The sequence below is a fragment of the Garra rufa genome, unplaced genomic scaffold, assembly GCF_049309525.1.
Source record: "Garra rufa unplaced genomic scaffold, GarRuf1.0 hap1_unplaced_002, whole genome shotgun sequence".
Taxonomy (NCBI): domain Eukaryota; kingdom Metazoa; phylum Chordata; class Actinopteri; order Cypriniformes; family Cyprinidae; genus Garra; species Garra rufa.
Window position 1 is genome coordinate 6,589,449 of NW_027394277.1, and position 19,628 is coordinate 6,609,076.

General features: G+C 37.9%; 1 protein-coding gene across 1 annotated transcript; it reads left to right on the forward strand.

Moving 5' to 3' along the window:
- Positions 1 to 13,706: 13,706 nt before the first annotated feature.
- Positions 13,707 to 18,761, forward strand: LOC141305415 (uncharacterized). The gene is made up of 3 exons (XM_073832519.1): positions 13,707 to 13,749; positions 14,319 to 14,638; positions 17,421 to 18,761. Exons 2-3 carry the CDS (start codon positions 14,392 to 14,394, stop codon positions 18,377 to 18,379), a joined length of 1,206 nt encoding a protein of 401 aa, XP_073688620.1. The 5' UTR covers positions 13,707 to 13,749; positions 14,319 to 14,391; the 3' UTR covers positions 18,380 to 18,761.
- Positions 18,762 to 19,628: the final 867 nt, after the last annotated feature.

Sequence of the window (19,628 nt, forward strand, 5' to 3'; positions counted from 1 at the left end):
AATAAATACACAATTTTCTTGTAAAGGAATATACAATGATTTAAAGGAACATATTTGGAGCATGCAGGCAGGCTGCAAAAGAACTAGCAGCTTTTAACCATTCTTCTGGAGAAAAATCAACATATTGGCCTTTTCTGGCAGAAGTCGGGACCTCTCTTGGCTTATTGTGCTCCCTGCAGTTGAAAATACCCTCTCACTAGGGGTGGAGGAGGCTTGTGCACAGAGGTAACTTGTTGCAATGGTTGTGAGGAGCTGCAGTTCATCTCTCTTCTCCCACCACCACATCACTGGATCTTCAGCCATTGGAATGGAAGGCAAGCTTTTGTAGCGTTCAACCTCTAAGTCAACCTGATCACTTAGGGTGAGGGACAGGTTTTCCTTTTGGATCCTCAACCTCAACTCCCTGTCCTCTGAGAATAGCTTCTCTAAGGCACTCCTTTTTATGTGCAATGGAACAATGGTCTCCTCCATTTTCTCATCTTCTCCTTCTGATTCCTCCTTTTCCTCTGTGTTTGTCATCTCATCTGACAGCCATGTTGTTGGTCTCACATTGGACTCAATAGCTTTCCTCCTCAGCCTGTCCCAAGTTTCATCACTTGCTGACCTCCCTTTGAATCTGGGGTCCATTGCTGTGGCCTCATGCAGGAAGGCTTGGATGTAATCATTCTGATAGCGCTGGGAGATGTTCTCCCACACCTTCTCTTTGATTGATGCTACAAACATTGTATCTTCATCCTTCATAGTCAAATGCTCTTCTAGTTTTTGAAGGATGGGTATGATCTGTCCACAGGTGGCATTTTTCTCACATGACACACACAGTGTGGATGTATAGAGGACTCTTATGAGCTGGACAAACTCCTCAGCCTTATGGAAGTCCTCATCCTTCAGACGATCTAGGTTGTCCTTGGTGATTGCTTTTCGAAGGCGTGGGTCCAAGGCTGCTGCTTGTATTGCTGGAAACTGCTCCATGAATCTCTCTATCATTAGATAGAGTGAGTTCCATCTGGTCTTGACATCAAGGATGAGCGAGTGTTGTGGAAGGCCTGAAACAACAACAACAACAGACAACATACAATTAATAACCAAATCCTTGATTATTGACTGAAATTGTTAAATGTGTAAATTTCAAAAGCAACATTTGTATAATATATCAAACTGACTTACCAAGGAGCTGCTGCTTTTCCATCAACACTGTTTTGGAAAGGGAGGACCTATTGAACCACACGACCACTGCTCTGATTCGGGCTGCCCATTTATCAATGCTAGCAATTTTGTATATATTCTGTGCTCCTAAATTCAACGTATGTGCAAAACATCCTATTTTTAGGATCTGTAGCTTCTTGATAGCAACATCCATATTACCAGCATTATCGACAGTCACAGCTACAATCTTGCTTGGCTCTATCTCAAACTCTTTTAAAATATCAGAGATCTCCTCTGCCACTTCTTCACCAGTTTGAGATTGGTACACTGCCCTGGTGTGGAGGACCTTCTGTTTTACACTGCCCTGGCTTGTGTAGTGCACTGTAACAGTAAGATAGTGGTCCTGACAAAAGCTGGTCCACCCATCTGATGTGATGGCCAGCTTTGACACATCCTTCAGCTCACTGATCACATTAGCCTTTTCAACATCATACCAGGAGGGAATTAATAGCCGCTTTTCCACTGTCGGGCCAGTGCGAGCCAGTGCTAAGAGCGTGCCGGGCGGGGCCAATGGCCTCGAGTCGCAAGCACCAAGACCAAAAGTAAGCTGTGTTTCCACTATCGAGCCAGTAGCCTCGCTGCGCAAACCTAAAGCCCGCCCTTTACACACCTCTTTGAATCAAACGTCACGAAACCTCTCCCCTTTCAGCGGGGAGATTGAAAGTAAGTCACCGTAGTGTGATTATCGAAGGAGGAGAGCCGAAGCGGCTGTTTGCTCCTTTTGGTGTTTTCTTGGTGGAAGATGAGGCAGGGAAAACCAGACGCAAAGACGGAGGCTCAGCAGCGTTTAAGGCGAAAGCTTATATTAGCTGCAAGGCGAAAAAGAACAATAAAGCGACATGGAAGCCGGATACAGCGAATGCAGAAACGTCTAATGTTGGTGATGTCTGTTCTGATGCAAGAAGTGCTCTGCAACAGTTGTTTATGCAGCAGCAATATTTGTAATATATTACATTAATAAATCACTTGAAAAGAAGCTTTGTTTTTATGACCGACACACAAGTCTTTCGTCTAACTTTGTATTACATTGAACTAAATGTTGCATATTATCTACACACTACTGCAAAAAATAACTACACAGTTGTACTTCTAGTATAATTTTGTATGCTTTTATTTAGGTACAGATACAATTGCAGTGTATGTTAACAATTTATCAAGGTGTGTTGGTGAGTTTCTGTGGGGGTTTTTGGACGATGTAAATAAACGTATACATCAGATCTTATTTGCATTTTTCCAAATTTAAATACGAGTAGATACTAATCAGACAGGCATTTAAATGTTTTCATCACAAATCTGTAACAACAGTTAATAGTGTAACGATTACTGAATAGGACCTGGTTTACACAGGACACAAAAGGTGCCCCATCAGATAACCATTTAAGTAATGTGCCCATCAAAACGGCATTTCCATATAATATCTGCCTAATGTAAGTGTCTTCTCTGGGCACCGCTTTGTCCATTGTGCATTTTTATGGCTTTGTACTGCGCCGTGCGCCCGCAATTTCTTCAACTTGTCTCCAACTTGCATTGTGGTGCGCTGGATATTGCGAGTCCAGCAACAATGTATTTTATCACGTCTGTATTTGTTTCTGCAGACGCCGTCAAACTGGCGTTGTATATTGTCATCGGCCCAAATACATAGAAGAGCCCTGTATTAGTAATACAGCGAAATGCGCATACCGCAGACACACTCCGCCTTTCACTTTGACCACGCCTCAAGCCCCGGCTGGCCCGCTTTGGCCCAAGGTTTTCGTCGGGCCGAAAAATCCGGGCCATTGGCCCTGAGGAAGCACCGACGAGGCACGATCAGGCCCCGGAAGTGACAGTGGAAACGCGACTGGCTCTGGCACGCACTAGCACGCCCGCTTTTGGCCCGACAGTGGAAACACGGCTCATGTGTCACTGAGATGACTCCTGGAGGGAGGGGTATATTTGGGGTTAAGTGTCTTGCACATCTCCCGACAGTAAAAAATATAAACAAATAAATAATCATTCTTTCATTTGTTTGATTTATCATTTTTATTGAACTATTGTGGTGCTGTTTTTTTTTTGTGGAGTGATGGGACTAATATACAGCCCTTTTATAATTCTACTATATCCTACTATATGCAACTGTGTATATGTATATACTGACAAACTGTTACCTAAAAAAGTTGGACTCCACTGTCGCAAAGGGATGTAGGCCTTTCACTATGAACTTGGTCAAGGCTACACTCATTTTACTCTCTCCTCAGGCATCTTTACACTAGCTGCCAGTGTGAAGGGGCTTTGGGTTTGTGTTTTGCTTGGACCAGATGCAGGAAGAGTGTGTTTGTTCACTTAAATTGCAGCTTTAAAAAATAAAATAAATAATAAGTAGCAAAATGCAGCTAAACAATCATCTGTGGCTACCGTTTAAGTTTTATCATGAACACATTCACATAAATTACTGTGTTTGGGATTGAAAGTAATACAGGTTTGGAACTTATTGCAATGTGTGTTAAATTGAATGTATTTAATCACTACAAATACATTTTTAGGTAAGCTCTGCTTTATAAGTTCTTAGCATAGTTTATTATTATTTGTCTATTTGTAAAAGCAGTTCTATAAAGGCATTTTAATGTTTAGTATTTATTTAGGCTACTGCATTAAAAATACTCTAAATATTTAGCACATATGTAGGCTATATGTTACTAAATGTGTGTTTATTGAATTATTAACATTATAATACTGATTTAGAGAGACTTTATGTGATGTTTATGTCGTTATTTTAACACAGCATGCATACCTGAGGAGGCAGATGATGAAGTAGAAGCCAGGCATTCGAAAACTTTGCATTTGTCTATCTGCACATAATGCACTTTGGCTAGATGCTTTGATAAATTGCTTGTGTTTCCGCCTTTACAAGCAAAAATCTTGTTGCACTTGTTGCAACGAGCATTGTCCGTGCTCACACGGGTGAAGTGTAACCACACTTTGGATCTTTTTGCTCTTTCCACCATAACTGCATCACTCCATAAGCGCGTGCTCTCTTGTGTTGTGAGCGGGCTCTGTGTACTGCGTAACAGACTGCATTTCGTGCGTGAGATTGCAAAAAACGGCAGTGCAGGAGAATAACGAATATTATCGCAAATTACAAAAGGCTGTTCAGGGTTTTTTTTTTATTTCTCCAGTACCGACAGCAGAACTGTTAACGTCAGAGCTTGTCTATACTTCGGTCTTCGGTCCATCCCTAGGTATGTGACAATATACATGTAAAGTCTGTCAAAATTTGTTCAAAAGCATTGTATATGACCATGAATAACCCTGAAACAGGACAAAGCTGGACAGAAATACCTATTCTCACACTATGGCTTCCTGACGGACGTCGATGTTCTTCAGAAGCTACAGGAGGCAATTAGTCGACGAGGAAAGACCATACTGGATTACTGTGCAACAGTGGACAACCCCAAGATCAGTGATGTTCTGGCCTGCTATGATCCAGACTCTGACAAGGCTGCCTGCATCCTTCTGCTCCTAACAGGGGCGGATCTAGAAAATTATTCATGGGGTGGCAAGGGGGTGGCATGAAAATTATGAGGGGTGGCAACACTGAAGCAAGCATCCTTGCATGTTTTTTTGTGGATTCAAGGAACGCTATTTTTATTTGGTGTATACACCAGGGTGCACTTTTTTACATTGTCCTATAAAAATTCAATAAAAGCTGATGTGTGATTGACTTGAACCTGATATCTGGATTGGAGAGTTAGATTTAATTAGATGGTATGGTATACTTAACTTCTCTTTACTGAGTTATATGCAAACCTGTAGCAAGTCTATGCCAAGTTTAATTTACAAAGCATGACAAACAATGCAGACTGCATATGGATACAAAGTCTCAGTGGATCAAGTTTCCTTAAGTAAAAAACACATAATAAATATACAGAAACCACATTTAAATCACCAACAAATATCTTCAAAATGAATAAAATAAATCACAGTACTCAGTGCAACAAGAGCAACAAAATGACCTTTTAAAGTATTCAAATATCTTGGAGGAGACATGAAAACAAATTCAATAATTTTAGTGCAAGTAAAGCAACAAAAGTCCCTTTGAGTCCAAGTATCTCTTCTTTTTTTAACAAACCAACAAATTTGCATGGACCGAAAACTAAATAACAAGGTTATGACCAACAGTTTATTTAACCATTCACAAGTCAAATTCAAGCACTTTCAAGGTGCATTTTCAAGATTTTCCAGCACTGTGTTAAAACAGATGTTATTGTGCAATTAAAAAACAACTGTCTGGATTGCATATAACATTAATATTAATAGCCAACATACGGTATAAAAATTAATTTAAAATATTTAATTAATATAATTTACAGAGTGTCTCCAGTATTTTTATTTTTATTTTTGTATTTTTTAAGACCTGCACAAATAAAAGTAATACTGAATGAGTGGGGTAGGCCAATGTCTATGGTAACATATTAATGACTGGTATAAAATGACTGTAAAAAAATGATACTAAACTAAAATTCTAAAACTTGTAGTTCAAAAAAGTTTTTCACAAATACATTTCACATTTTAGCCTAAAAGTACTAAAAGGTAGTCAAAAAGAAGCTATAAAATTAATTATAACATTAATTTATCTAGCCAAAATAAAAAAGACAATATTTTTTAAATATAGAAAATCAGATAGAAGTCTAAATGGCAATCAAAAATATTTTTAATACACAAACAAACAAATATGAAGGAATTATATATATTTTTTTTCACTATTTACAGTGCATCTGCAGAATTTTTAAATATCAATTTAGGGCAATGTAGGACCCTTTTTTAAGAGCTGCACATGTAAAATGAACACAGTATGAGTGGGGTTGGACAATGTAACATACTGTATTAAGCCATAAAATGACATGACTTATAATTCAGATTTTCACAAAAACAAAACGTCTTATACAATGGCATTTCAGCCTTTATACCATTAAAAGGGATAAATCAAGTAGATAATTGATTATATTTATTTAAATATTACTATCTTAATTGTTTCGATTTTTAGAAAGCACATTAATTTGTTTCACATTTACAACTCTATGTGTTTGTTGCATAAAAACGTGGGTCGATATTTGCAATAATCTGACTATAAACATCTGAAAATGTGCAAATTGACATCAGTGCCGCGTTTTGACTTTTTTGAAACGTGCAGCGCGCATATTTATTCAATTACATCATTGCCTTTTGAAGTTTTATCAAGCCCTATCGCGATTCTCGTCTTTACGTCCCCAACTGAGACCTCTTGAAATTATATTTAAGCATTTTCTTCTTCTATTTAACGTATTTAAAAGTTTTTATGGCTTTAAATTTGATACAACTAAATTGAGGAGTTTAGAACCCGCAGGAGCCCTCTACTTTACGATAGTCCGTCGGGGAGGCCGGTGAAACATTTTGGTAGCCCGACAGGAAAACACAATAGCCTGGGACGTCGGGCTGGCGATTTTGCGAGCCCCCGCTTCTAATTTAAAAAATAATTCGTATTTGTCGTTTTCAAGCCATCGCAGACTGATGTGACAACCTCCCGGCATGTTTTCGCTTGATCGCTTGGCTTCTGACTAGCTCTTCCAGCTGTCCGTCCTTGGTTTCCAGGGCGACGCTGATAGATGATTGGGACGCACGCTATTTTTATCTCATCAAAATACAGAGTTGCTGCTGTAAATCGGTCAAGGAAACTCTTTTATTTTTAGAACACTAGGACAGTGCTGGGGTGGCAAATGGGGTGGCAAGGCTTTTTCTTTGGGTGGCAATTGCCACCCCGTGCCACCCCGGTAGATCCGCCCCTGGCTCCTAATGTTGTACTTCAAAGAGCCGAAAGAGAGTTTGGTGCTTGAAGTTGATGTAAGATTTTTTTATTCAAATATTTAAAATGCAAAATGAGTGATTGCATTATCAACATTTACCTTGCATGAATTACTACCTGACCAATAAACAATACTTATCCTTTATCCTAAATCCATGCTATTTACTATGTTACAGTCATGTGCCACTGCTGTGGGCGTCAATACTGCAGAACTCCCCAGCACCCCCTGCTTGATCATTCAAAGTAATGTTACTTTGATCTAGTATCGACATTTCTAGCTCATTATTTTGTTTTCATTCTAGAAATCTATATGACCACAATAAATAATTATAATAAGAATTACATTTGTATAGCCCTTTGTATCTTAAGCAGATCACAAAGTGCTCATAACACATAATGTTGTATCTGTTCATTTCAGGTGAAATGATGAAGCCCTCTGGATGGCTTTTATCCATCGAAGGACATGTCGTGATGGGCCCACACCCTTTCTTTTTTACACAGAGTAGCTGCTTTCTTCAGCAGCTATTACGTCTTCAACGTTGAGTATCCTGCCGCTGGATTGCTGACCCTGGAGTTCATTCAAAGGTATTTTATAAAGATAACATTTAATCGTGTAATTCACATTATAGTACAGGCATCCAACTCAATGATTGTCTTGAGGTTTAAAATGCTGACAAACAAAGTACCTGAGGTTAGCCTGGTGAGACCATCCTGATCTCGCAAACTCATTCAATTTCACTCTGCAGATCAGTCTGGGTTTCTACATTTTATGCTGACAAATACCTTAGGCAAACCTAACCTGAGGCACCTTGGCTAAAAATAGCTAAAAAAAGTATGGTGAGAGTAAGATCTAACAAGTTTGGATTGTAAATCTATTAGGGTTTGATGTGGGGGGGAAAAGCACAGCAAAAATCACACCTTGATAAATTCTTTCTGCAATACATACTGTAAGTCTATTTAAAACTGAAACTATCTTTGCTTATTAACAGGTGCTTCCTGGGCATCAATCCTGAAAGTGGCCAAGAGACCAAGAAGCGGACAACAATGAACCCTCATGTGAGCACCCTTTTGCGGAAACTTATTTACTTTGAGTGGGCATCATAGTATTTTTTGTATTTTGTATTTTTTATTTTTTATTTTGCAGCGGTAGTTGTCAGGCTCAGTTTTGAGTAGCCTTGTTCTTTTTGTTATTTTTCAAGACAACTTTGCACTACAAGATTTTTACACAATGCTGTTGCGTGTGGACTCATTATAATGTTTGAGTCTGAGAGGAGCGACTGACCTCTTTATGACATTCCTTCATCGGTGTCTCCCTTGCTCTCTTATCTTGCCATGAAGGCCTCATTCCCATCCTGTCCATTACTGTTATTGTGACACAGCTAGCTGAATAGTTGTGAGACAGGTAGTTGAATTGCAAGTTTGCACAATTTCTCTGTATTTTTTGCAATTTAAGCATGTGTACTGTAATGTACCTGTACATTGAAAAATATTTATTTTTCGATCCTCTTCTCCACTTTGACAAGCATATAAATACAGTTGTAAAGAGTAGTTTTTTCATCTCAGATCACTGGCTAAGGTGAAACACTTTTTATCCAGTAAAGACCTTGAAATTGTAATTCATGCGTTAATTTCTTCTCGTCTGTATTACTGTAACTCTCTGTATGTTGGCCTACCTCAATCTACACTCTCTCGGTTACAGATGGTTTAGAATGCGGCAGCCAGATTCTTAACAGGAACTAAGAAAAGGGATCACATCACCCCTGTCCTTGCCTCATTGCACTGGCTCCCTATAAAATTTTGAGTTGATTTTAAGATTCTTCTTTTTGCTTATAAGGCACTGCATAATTCTGCCCCAGAATATATCTGCAAACTAATCACACCCTATGTAGCTTCTAGGTCTTTAAGATCTAATGATCAGTTACTATTATCCGTTCCTCGTTCACGTTGTAAAACAAAGGGTGATCGGGCTTTTTCAGTAGTTGCCCCAAAACTCTGGAACAGTTTACCATTGCACATCAGAGCTTCTGCATCGTTGGATGTTTTTAAATCGAGCTTAAAGACATATTTTTACTCACTGGCATTTGGGTGATGTTGTGCATGTATCATGAATAATGAATTAATTAATTTGTGTTGAGTTGTTTGTTGGGTGGAGGGGGTTAATTGTACAATGATTGTAAATTCACAGTAAACGGAAGCTTCATCTGCATTACTTTTACAGTAAGTTACTGGACAATTTTAGCATGACTTCCACAGTGTACATTGTAAATTCACAGTAAATTGTCAACTTGTACATTACTTTCACAGTGCACACTGTAAAAGTACAGGGCCTTGTTGTAATGATGTATGTTGATTGTATGACAGTAATTGCTTTGTCATTGAAGCTGTGAAGTTACAGTATACAGTTGTGCTTTTACAACAATGCATTGAAATATCACAGACATAAAATTACAGTAAATGTAAACTATGTTCACATGGACAGCAGTAATCTAATTACTGATCTTATTCTGAATAGGACAACATACTGATTTAAGGCATTTACATCAGCTGCTTTTAGAATACACATTTAATTTTCCTGTTTTTACGTTATAAACCTTGGATCAAATAGTGGCACTTCAGCACGTTCACGGCCATGCCGTCCGAGGTTCTCTCCAGACTTTTACATATAAACATACAGGGCTGCGTTTCCCAAAAGCATCGTAAGCTTAAGTTGATCGTAGCTCCATTGGTTTCAATGGGTCTAGGATGTACTTAAGCTTACGATGCTTTTGGGAAACACAGCCCAGCTTGTTTTTATGGTATCATATGCAGTTTGGATACTTCATTTTAGTTTTATGAAAGCTTCAAGTGCAGTTGTCATGCTGTGCATGCATTTGTGTCTAGTCACAAAATGTGACAAAAACTCCCACACAACATTAGCATAATTAAGTTGTGTACATGTCTATAATGCACTTCAACAAAGCAACTAAAATAAAAATATATGTAAACAAATTAAAATTAGACGTGGAGTATGACTTTAACTGGTTTAAGGTACTCAAAACTCAGTTTACATGGTTCTTAATCAGAGTATTGTTTTAATCAGGTTAAGCTACTTCAATAAGAAGAGATCAATTGGAAATAAAGAACAATATTTAAGTTTAAGTTTGTTTATACTATGGGTTGTGAGAGGGATTATCAGCAAACAAGAGGGTTATTTAGCCAAAGGTGATATAATTTTCCTTCAAATTGTCCACCCAAACCATCCAGCTTAAAGGGTTAGTCACCCCAAAATAAAATTCCTGTCATTAATTACTAACCCTTATGACCCATAAGACCAAAGTTCATCTTTGGAAAACAGATTTAGATATTTTTGATGAAATCTGAGAGCTTTCTGACCCTCCACAGACAACAATGCAACTGAAATGTTCCCACTTCACATTGCACATTTGGTCAAACGGAATTTACCCCTCAACAGACAGTAAAAGATAAGACAGACATACTGTACAAAATGTACATGTATTTTCTTATGTACCAAGGTGCATTTACACATTCAGCAACAGTGACAATTTGTAAATTTGCAATTTACACATTGCAAAAGCTGATTCCAAATCATCGGTTCTCATTTTGCTGGACCTATCTGCTGCTTTCGACACAGTGAATCATCAGATCCTGTTGTCCACCCTCTCATCGCTGGGCATCACAGGAACTTCACTTCACTGGTTCAAATCCTACCTCACTGGTAGGTCTTTCAGGGTGGCCTGGGGTGGTGAGGTATCCAAAACTCAACAACTGGTTACTGGGGTTCCTCAGGGTTCAGTTCTTGGACCCCTCCTCTTCTCCATATACACTACATCTCTGGGCCCCATCATACAAGCACATGGCTTCTCCTACCATTGCTATGCTGATGACACACAGCTCTATCTCTCATTCAAACCAGATGATCCATCGGTAGCTGCACGAATCTCAGGCTGCCTGGCGGATATCTCTGCATGGATGAAGGAACACCATCTCCAACTCAATCTAGCAAAGACTGAGCTCCTTGTTTTCCCTGCCACGCCGACTCTACAACATGACTTCTCAATCCAGTTAGGTTCATCAACAGTTACCCCTTCAATTTCAGCCAGAAATCTTGGTGTAATCTTTGATGACCAATTGACTTTTAAAGACCACATAGCTAAAACTGCTCGATCTTGCAGGTTTGCACTGCACAACATCAGAAAGATCAGGCCCTTCCTAACAGAGCACGCTGCACAACTCCTCGTCCAGGCCCTGGTCATTTCCAGGCTGGACTACTGCAATGCTCTTTTAGCTGGTCTTCCAGCATGTACAATCAGGCCTCTACAAATGATTCAGAATGCAGCAGCACGCCTGGTCTTCAATGAACCAAAAAAGGCCCATGTCACACCTCTCTTCATATCCCTTCACTGGCTTCCAGTGGCGGCTCGCATTAAGTTCAAGACACTGATGCTGGCATATAGGACAGCCACCGGCTCATCACCTGCTTACCTACGTTCACTATTACGAATTTACACTCCCTCTAGATCTCTGAGATCCTCTAATGAAAGACGCCTCGTTGTACCACCCCAGAGAGGCATGAAATCACTGTCCAGAACATTCTCGTTCAATAGTCCTGCCTGGTGGAATGACCTTCCCTCCCATATCCGGAATGCACATTCCCTAACTGCCTTCAAGCGACTTCTGAAAACCCATCTCTTTCGACACTATTTGACTCAATAATAATAAAAAAAAAAAAAAAAACTTCTCTCTTTTCTTGATCTTCCCTTTCTATCCAGTACTTATCTAACAATGCCGATATATGGTATTTTTGAGCACTTCCTAGGTTGACCTGCCTCCTTAGGACGAATCACTTGTTGCATCCCCAATTGTAAGTCGCTTTGGATAAAAGCGTCTGCTAAATGAATAAATGTAAATGTAAATGTAAATGCAGTGAAGTTGCTACAGTTATAAATTAAAGCCACTGTTTGTAGGGAATGCAGATGATTACTGCGTGGTGTGCTCCTTGCTTGAAAAATATGCAGATCAGAGCATGATTGAAATGGTAAAGTATAACATAAAAATGTTTCTATTTACAGTTTTTCTAATAGATTTGACACATTTCTCAAAACTCAGGTCACTGTCTTCAAAACAGTTAACACAGCGAAATGAACACTTTGTGATTGTACGTTTTCACTCATTTCATACAAATTACAAATCATGCACATCATTTTCTCAAAACAATGTACACAAAACTCAAATATTTTTACAATAGTTTGTACAACCAACCAGTATTTTAACCCCTTAGAGTTCCTGTCAAACTTAACTCAATGCAAAACGTCCCGCCGGAGGAACGTTGGAACACTAAGGGGTTAAAATATGTTACATTTTTACACAAATCACAAACATTTATGTACCATTGCCCAAACACAACAAACAAAATTCTGTAATTTGTCATTCGATCAAATGAACATGGTATATTTTTGATTGAGCCTAAACTAATAACTGTTGGAATACTTATACAGACAACACAGGAAATGCAGTTTTCCTTATATTATTATATTATATTATTCAGTTTTATATGTATTATGCTGCTGTGTGCAATCAACTCACAGGAGAAAAGTGTCAAATTGATTTAGAAAACCTGTAGCATACATATATATGCACAAACTCTTTGTGGAATTTTATGCATCTAATGCTTCTTTTTATTATATGTAATTTGATTTTATTTATTTTTTGTCTTGTAGGTGCAGTGTGATTTGTGTGGTAGGTGGGCACATTTTGAATGTGCCCAATATAAAAAACATAACTGCAATACATACACATGCAAAAAGTGTGAGAGTGCCCAAAAGGCCAGTGTGAAGTGTGTGTAACACGTAGAATTTTATGACAGAAAATTATGTAATTAGAATGTTCTATGTTCATGGAAATTATTAAAAATGATTGTTCAAATATCAAAACGTGCTACCCCTGATATGACAGAATACACTGCTCCTGACATCTTAAAGATATTACAGAACATATCAACATGCTCCTCATATTTATACAGTGCATATTCAAGGAGTAATGGTGTAAAACAAGGTGAGTTTGCACTGGGAGCTTTATTTGATGGCGTGCACGTACCTCTGCGTGAGCGGTGAGTGGGAAGGGGGGAGACGGGGTGGTATTCCCATCGCAGGGATCACGGACCGAGGGCACCAAGATCGGACCGAAAGGGCACTTTAGCTCGAACTCCCCCAATATGTGCTACGGTAGCATTTTTTGACATTACATCACCAGTAAATACTAAACTGCAACAAATATATTGTCCTGTCCTCATTTACCCCTAAAGCAAAAGAAAAATAAGCTTCCTGACAGTGTTTTAATGATTTTTCAAAAGAGGAATAAATACACCAAAAATATAACAAGACACTGATTACAGTAGTCCAAATAGTGATAGATCAAATTTGCCATCACACCCTCTTTGTAACAGTTACACAGCAGCATTAACTAGTTTAATGTGTATTTAATGGTAAGGTACAAATATTTTAGTGTTTTAAATGTGCATAATTTTTTTAAATATTCCCAGATTTATGATGTTAATAACTTTAGACAGGCATCATTATTTCTTGAGTACAAAATTATATTCTATATACAACATTTCTATGATGTGTTTGTGATTCTAGAGAGCAGTGCACGAATGGACTTTTATTTTGGTCTGATGATGTGACGTCATAAAGCTTCGCCGCGCTCCTCATCTGTTGTGATTCACATGAAGAAAGGTTTGTGCTTTTAAAGTTTTTAAATCAATGCAAACTATTACATCAATTAAAGAATTTGCAAGCTGTGTAAAATAAATGCATCATTATTAAATATAACGTTGTAATGCTTTATTTGGTGTTACTTGAAGATTAGCCTTTAGTAACAGATAATGTGCGTCTCATTTCTCTCTCTCTATATCATGAATCAATCGCGTGATGATAAGAAGTGATGAGGGAAACTGAGAATCCGAATCATTTGAATCAAATAATTTGTGAAATGATTCATTCGATTCAGCTGCAAACAACAACAAACACAAACGAGTGAATCACAACCGAGAATGATTTCATTAAAGTGTAATATATTATATATGATAAACAAATAATTGAATACCAGCTATTAATTAAAAATAGCCTGCCTAAATATGAACCTTCTGGGTAATTTGTATGTTTTATAAATTTTATATAGAAGTCCGTTAACTGTCTGACTCTTACTAGTGCACTGACTACTGAACTAGGAGCTGATTGAGACGCACCCAGAGATTTAGTTTGCATTGATTTTTCTTTCTATTAATTATTCTCATCTTAAACAGGACAAAGTTTTTAAACGCACAGAAAAAACTCCTGGAGAATCAACAGAGATCCAAGTCACACATTATTAGGAAGATGGCATTTATTAAAGAGAAGAGTGAAAACATGAAGATTGAAGCCTCATTGAAACATGAAGATACTGAGGAACAAATAAAGATGGTGTTTATTAAAGAGGAGAGTGAAGACATGAAGATTGAAGTCTCATTGAAACATGAAGATACTGAGGAACAAACACGGATGGCGTTTATTAAAGAGGAGAGTGAAGACATGAAGATTGAAGAAGTATTTGGAGTCAAACAAGAAGATGCTGAGGAACAAACAGGTTGGTTTTTATTCTTAAAGCTGAACTCATTGCAAAATGAATATAAAGAATATTTATTAATAATGTCACACAGGTGTAGAAATGTTTTAAGTGCTACTGAGAAAATCCTGCTTTCACACTGGCCATTTGTTATCATGACATCAGGCATTTAAGTTGTAGCGTTAATCTGGAATAACACTCATGAAAGACTATACAAATGTAGCAAACCTTTTCATACAGTTCTTTGCATACAATTCTTCTAAAATCATTTCAATTACCTTTTTTTGTAGACCAAGACAATGTAGGATATACAGAAAAACAGTACAACATTAAAGAAAACAGTGCTGTAAATATAAAGCAAGTCTGACAATAAAACAAACACAAAAAATAAGCCAAAACAAAAACATTAACATTTAAGTTAAATTCTGATGTAAATATGGGAGGTTAAAGATACACCTTTTTTATAAAGTTAAAAAATAAGGAGGACAATTAGGAAAAGAAGAATAAGATGTATAAATATATCACTGGTTAAAGAGAGGAAAAGAAGAAAATAATTAAATATCAATATAATCAAGTAAATACAAAGATGAAAACAGTGCGTTCAGGAGGCATAGGTCAAACTTACACCAAGGTACTCTATTTTAACGTGAGAACGGCAAAAACCAGTGGTTCTCAAACTGGGGTATGGGAGGGGATGGAGGGGTACGAAAAACAAGAGGCTGAGCTTTGGCATTTATTTAATTCTACCCCAAATTAAGGTTAAGGTGATGAGTAGGCATAAATCAGGTTGTTTTGTTTCCCATGCATTGATTTATTTGTGGCGACTCAAATATCATATATCATGACTACAATATCAAAACTGACCACAACAAATAGATTTTCCAAAAGGTTTTTTACAGTGTAAAAAACAAACTTTTTTACAGATTTTTTTTTGAAAAAAGTATACACAGTAGAGATCTGAAATTTTGCATATGATCTATTGGGTATATTACCCATCACATGGATTTTTCTCAGACAAATCTGAGGAGGTCAGGTGGGGAACTTTTCCAGAATTTGATGATTCCAGTTGGAATGACCCATTTGAGACACCCTTAATAAGTAAAGATTTCTCAAATGACATGCAACACCTCTTACAGTTGCTTAACACAGCAGTCGTCGTGTCAAGGCTCTGCATATGTTGTGTGTACTTCTTATCACATTTAACATTTGTTCCATATGAACATAAGTGCCCTGCAAAGTGGACTTCATAGGATATTCCGTGATGATTCCAGTTCGAAGCAACCAAATACGTTTCATTTAAAGGTCATTAAAGCGTGCAAGACATGAATTTAAATTGTATTTATTTATACAGGTCCTTTTCCAAAAATTAGCATATTGTGATAAAGTTCATTATTTTCTGTAATGTACTGATAAACATTAGACTTTCATATATTTTAGATTCATTACACACAACTGAAGTAGTTCAAGCCTTTTATTGTTTTAATATTGATGATTTTGGCTCATGAAAACCCAAAATTCTCAAAAAATTAGCATGTTTCATCCGACCAATAAAACAAAAGTGTTTTTAATACAAAAAAAGTCAACCTTCAAATAATTATGTTCAGTTATGCACTCAATACTTGGTCGGGAATCCTTTTGCAGAAATGACTGCTTCAATGCGGCGTGGCATGGAGGCAATCAGCCTGTGGCACTGCTGAGGTGTTATGGAGGCCCAGGATGCTTCGATAGCGGCCTTAAGCTCATCCAGAGTGTTGGGTCTTGTGTCTCTCAACTTTCTCTTCACAATATCCCACAGATTCTCTATGGGGTTCAGGTCAGGAGAGTTGGCAGGCCAATTGAGCACAGTAATACCATGGTCAGTAAACCATTTACCAGTGGCTTTGGCACTGTGAGCAGGTGCCAGGTCGTGCTGAAAAATGAAATCTTCATCTCCATAAAGCTTTTCAGCAGATGGAAGCATGAAGTGCACCAAAATCTCCTGATAGCTAGCTGCATTGACCCTGCCCTTGATAAAACACAGTGGACCAACACCAGCAGCTGACATGGCACCCCAGACCATCACTGACTGTGGGTACTTGACACTGGACTTCAGGCATTTTGGCATTTCCCTCTCCCCAGTCTTCCTCCAGACTCTGGCACCTTGATTTCCGAATGACATGCAAAGTTTGAGCAACAGTCCATTGCTGCTTCTCTTTAGCCCAGGTCAGGCGCTTCTGCCGCTGTTTCTGGTTCAAAAGTGGCTTGACCTGGGGAATGCGGCACCTGTAGCCCATTTCCTGAACACGCCTGTACATGGTGGCTCTGGATGTTTCTACTCCAGACTCAGTCCACTGCTTCCGCAGGTCCCCCAAGGTCTGCTGGTGTTTAGAGTTAATTAGTTGATTCAAATGATTAGGTAAATGCCTTGTTTAGAGAACCTTTTCATGATATGCTAATTTTTTTTGAGATAGGAATTTTTAGTTTTCATGAGCTGTATGCCAAAATCATCAATATTAAAACAATAAAAGGCTTGAACTACTGCAGTTGTGTTGTAATGAATCTAAAATATATGAAAGTCTTATGTTTATCAGTACAGAAAATAATGAACTTTATCACAATATGCAAATTTTTGGAAAAGGACCCGTAGATGTCATACTTCACACTTCTCTACTAAGATTTGTCTGTGTTTGAAGACGCTGGCTTAGTTGATATAGGATGTAGTTGTGTATTAGTTTTGACACTTTCACATCTTTGAATGTTTTGATGTCTGTTGTTTTGTGTCATTAAACTGGGGTTAACTTTTACTTGTCTTTTTTCATCTTAGATCTGATGGCCCTGAAAGAGGAGAGTGAAGTACTGAATGAAATGGAAGAGAAAAATCATGATTTCATTAATGGAGAAAAATCTTTTAGTCGTTCACAGACTGAAACGACTTCCTCAAGAAAAAAGACTAGAAAGACAGGAAGAAGTTATTTCACCTGCCAACAGTGTGGAAAATCTTTCAATCAAAGAGATAGTATTAAAAGACACATGAGAGTTCACACAGGAGAGAAACCTTACACCTGCCAACAGTGTGGAAAGAGTTTCACTCAACCTGGACACCTTGGAGTCCACATGAGAATTCACACCGGAGAGAAGCCGTATGTCTGTGAACAGTGTGGAAAGAGTTTTACTGAATCTGGTAAGCTTGGAGTCCACATGAGAGTTCACACTGGAGAGAAACCTTATTTCTGCGTACAGTGTGGAAAGAGTTTTACTCTAAAAGGAAGCCTTACCAGACACATGAAAATTCACGAACAGCCTTATGTGTGTGATCAGTGTGGAAAGAGTTTTGATCAACATGAAAACCTTGAAGTCCATAAGAGAGCTCATAAATTGAGTCCTTACACATGCTCTGAGTGTGGAAAGAGTTTTAGTCAAAAAAGGTGCTTTGAAGAACACAGGAGAATCCACTCCGGAGAGCAACCCTACACATGCTCTCACTGCGGAAAGAGGTTTATTTATAAAATAAACCTTCAAGACCACATTCGAATTCACACAGGAGAAAAGCCTTTCACCTGCCAGCAATGTGGAAAGAGTTTTACTCAATCTGGAAAGCTTGGAGTCCACATGAGAGTTCACACTGGAGAGAAACCTTACACCTGCCAGCAATGTGGAAGAAGTTTCAGCCAAAAAGGAAGCCTTAACAGCCACCTGAGAGTTCACTCTGGGGAAAAGTCAGCTACATGTGATCACTCCCTTGCAAAAACTAACAATGTTTTTTTCGTTGTAACCATGGTTTAACTATGGTTTTAGTAATAAAACCATATTAACTACAAAATAAATCATGGTTCTGCGACAGGAAAACTATAGTTTTGTGGTAAAACCATAGTAACTACAAAAGAACTATGGTTTTACTACAGTATTGACAGTGAAACCATAGCAATGTTGAATGAACCATCTATAGCATAACTGTTAAAATTAAATATTGATGTACTTTAATATGTGTGCTAATACTTACCTGGAAGAAACAATTAAGCATGAATTTGTAAACAAAATAAATAAATAAATAAAAAATACATACATATAAGAGTGGCATTAGCTGCTCTTCCTCTTTCACATCTGAATTGTTTTGTTTTACTGGGGATTGAATTGGTCTTGCAAACCCATATCCTTTTAATAATTTCCCAAACAGACAAAAAAAAAAATACATACACATAAACAGTGTTTGATACCTTTAATTAAGCATGATTTTAAAAAGAGAATGAAAATATAAATAAATAAATAATAGAATGGCTTTAGCTGCTCTTTTTCTTTAAAATCTGAATTGTTTTGCTTCCTGGGGATTGAGTTGGTCTGGCAGGGCTTTTTTTTTAACCACTATGCTTTTTTTAGTTCTGTATTTTTATGATGTTTTTGCAACCTGGTCATTTGGCAATACATATTCATAATTTACCTAAGCAATAACAATATGTATACAGTTGTAAGTTCACATGAAGTGCTATTTGGGACAGGACCCACGTCAGCCGTCAGATGGAGCAACAGAATGGTGCATCATGAAAATAATGGATGATTACAATTACAATTTTCTATTTCTAGGCAGTAAATGTATTTTCCTGCCACTCCAGGGATGGCTGTATGGATATGTTGGCTGTGTGGTCCCTGTTTAAGGACTATGTGGCAGAATCTGCACAGGCGGTCTGCTCGAGAACAGCTCCAGTTGCTCATGCCATGGTCATGCTTAGGCAGAAGAACAAGAACGGGTGGCTGAGCTGAGGGAACTAGGAATTAAAAAGAAGTTTAAGATTTAAGAAAGACAAAAAAAAATGGACAGGGTAAAAATAATTAATTACATGGTTAATATAAACTGCAGAGTTAATATGGAAATGATGGAAATAAATAAAATGACTAAAGCAGAGTTAAGACAACATCTTAGTGTCAGAGAAGTTTACAAAATGGAGGGGTCATCTACATGTTGTTCATTCTTACCATTTTCACCACTGTCCTCAAAGGCTAGTGCTTTGTGTGAAGCGGTGCCAGCAGCACTTGTGCA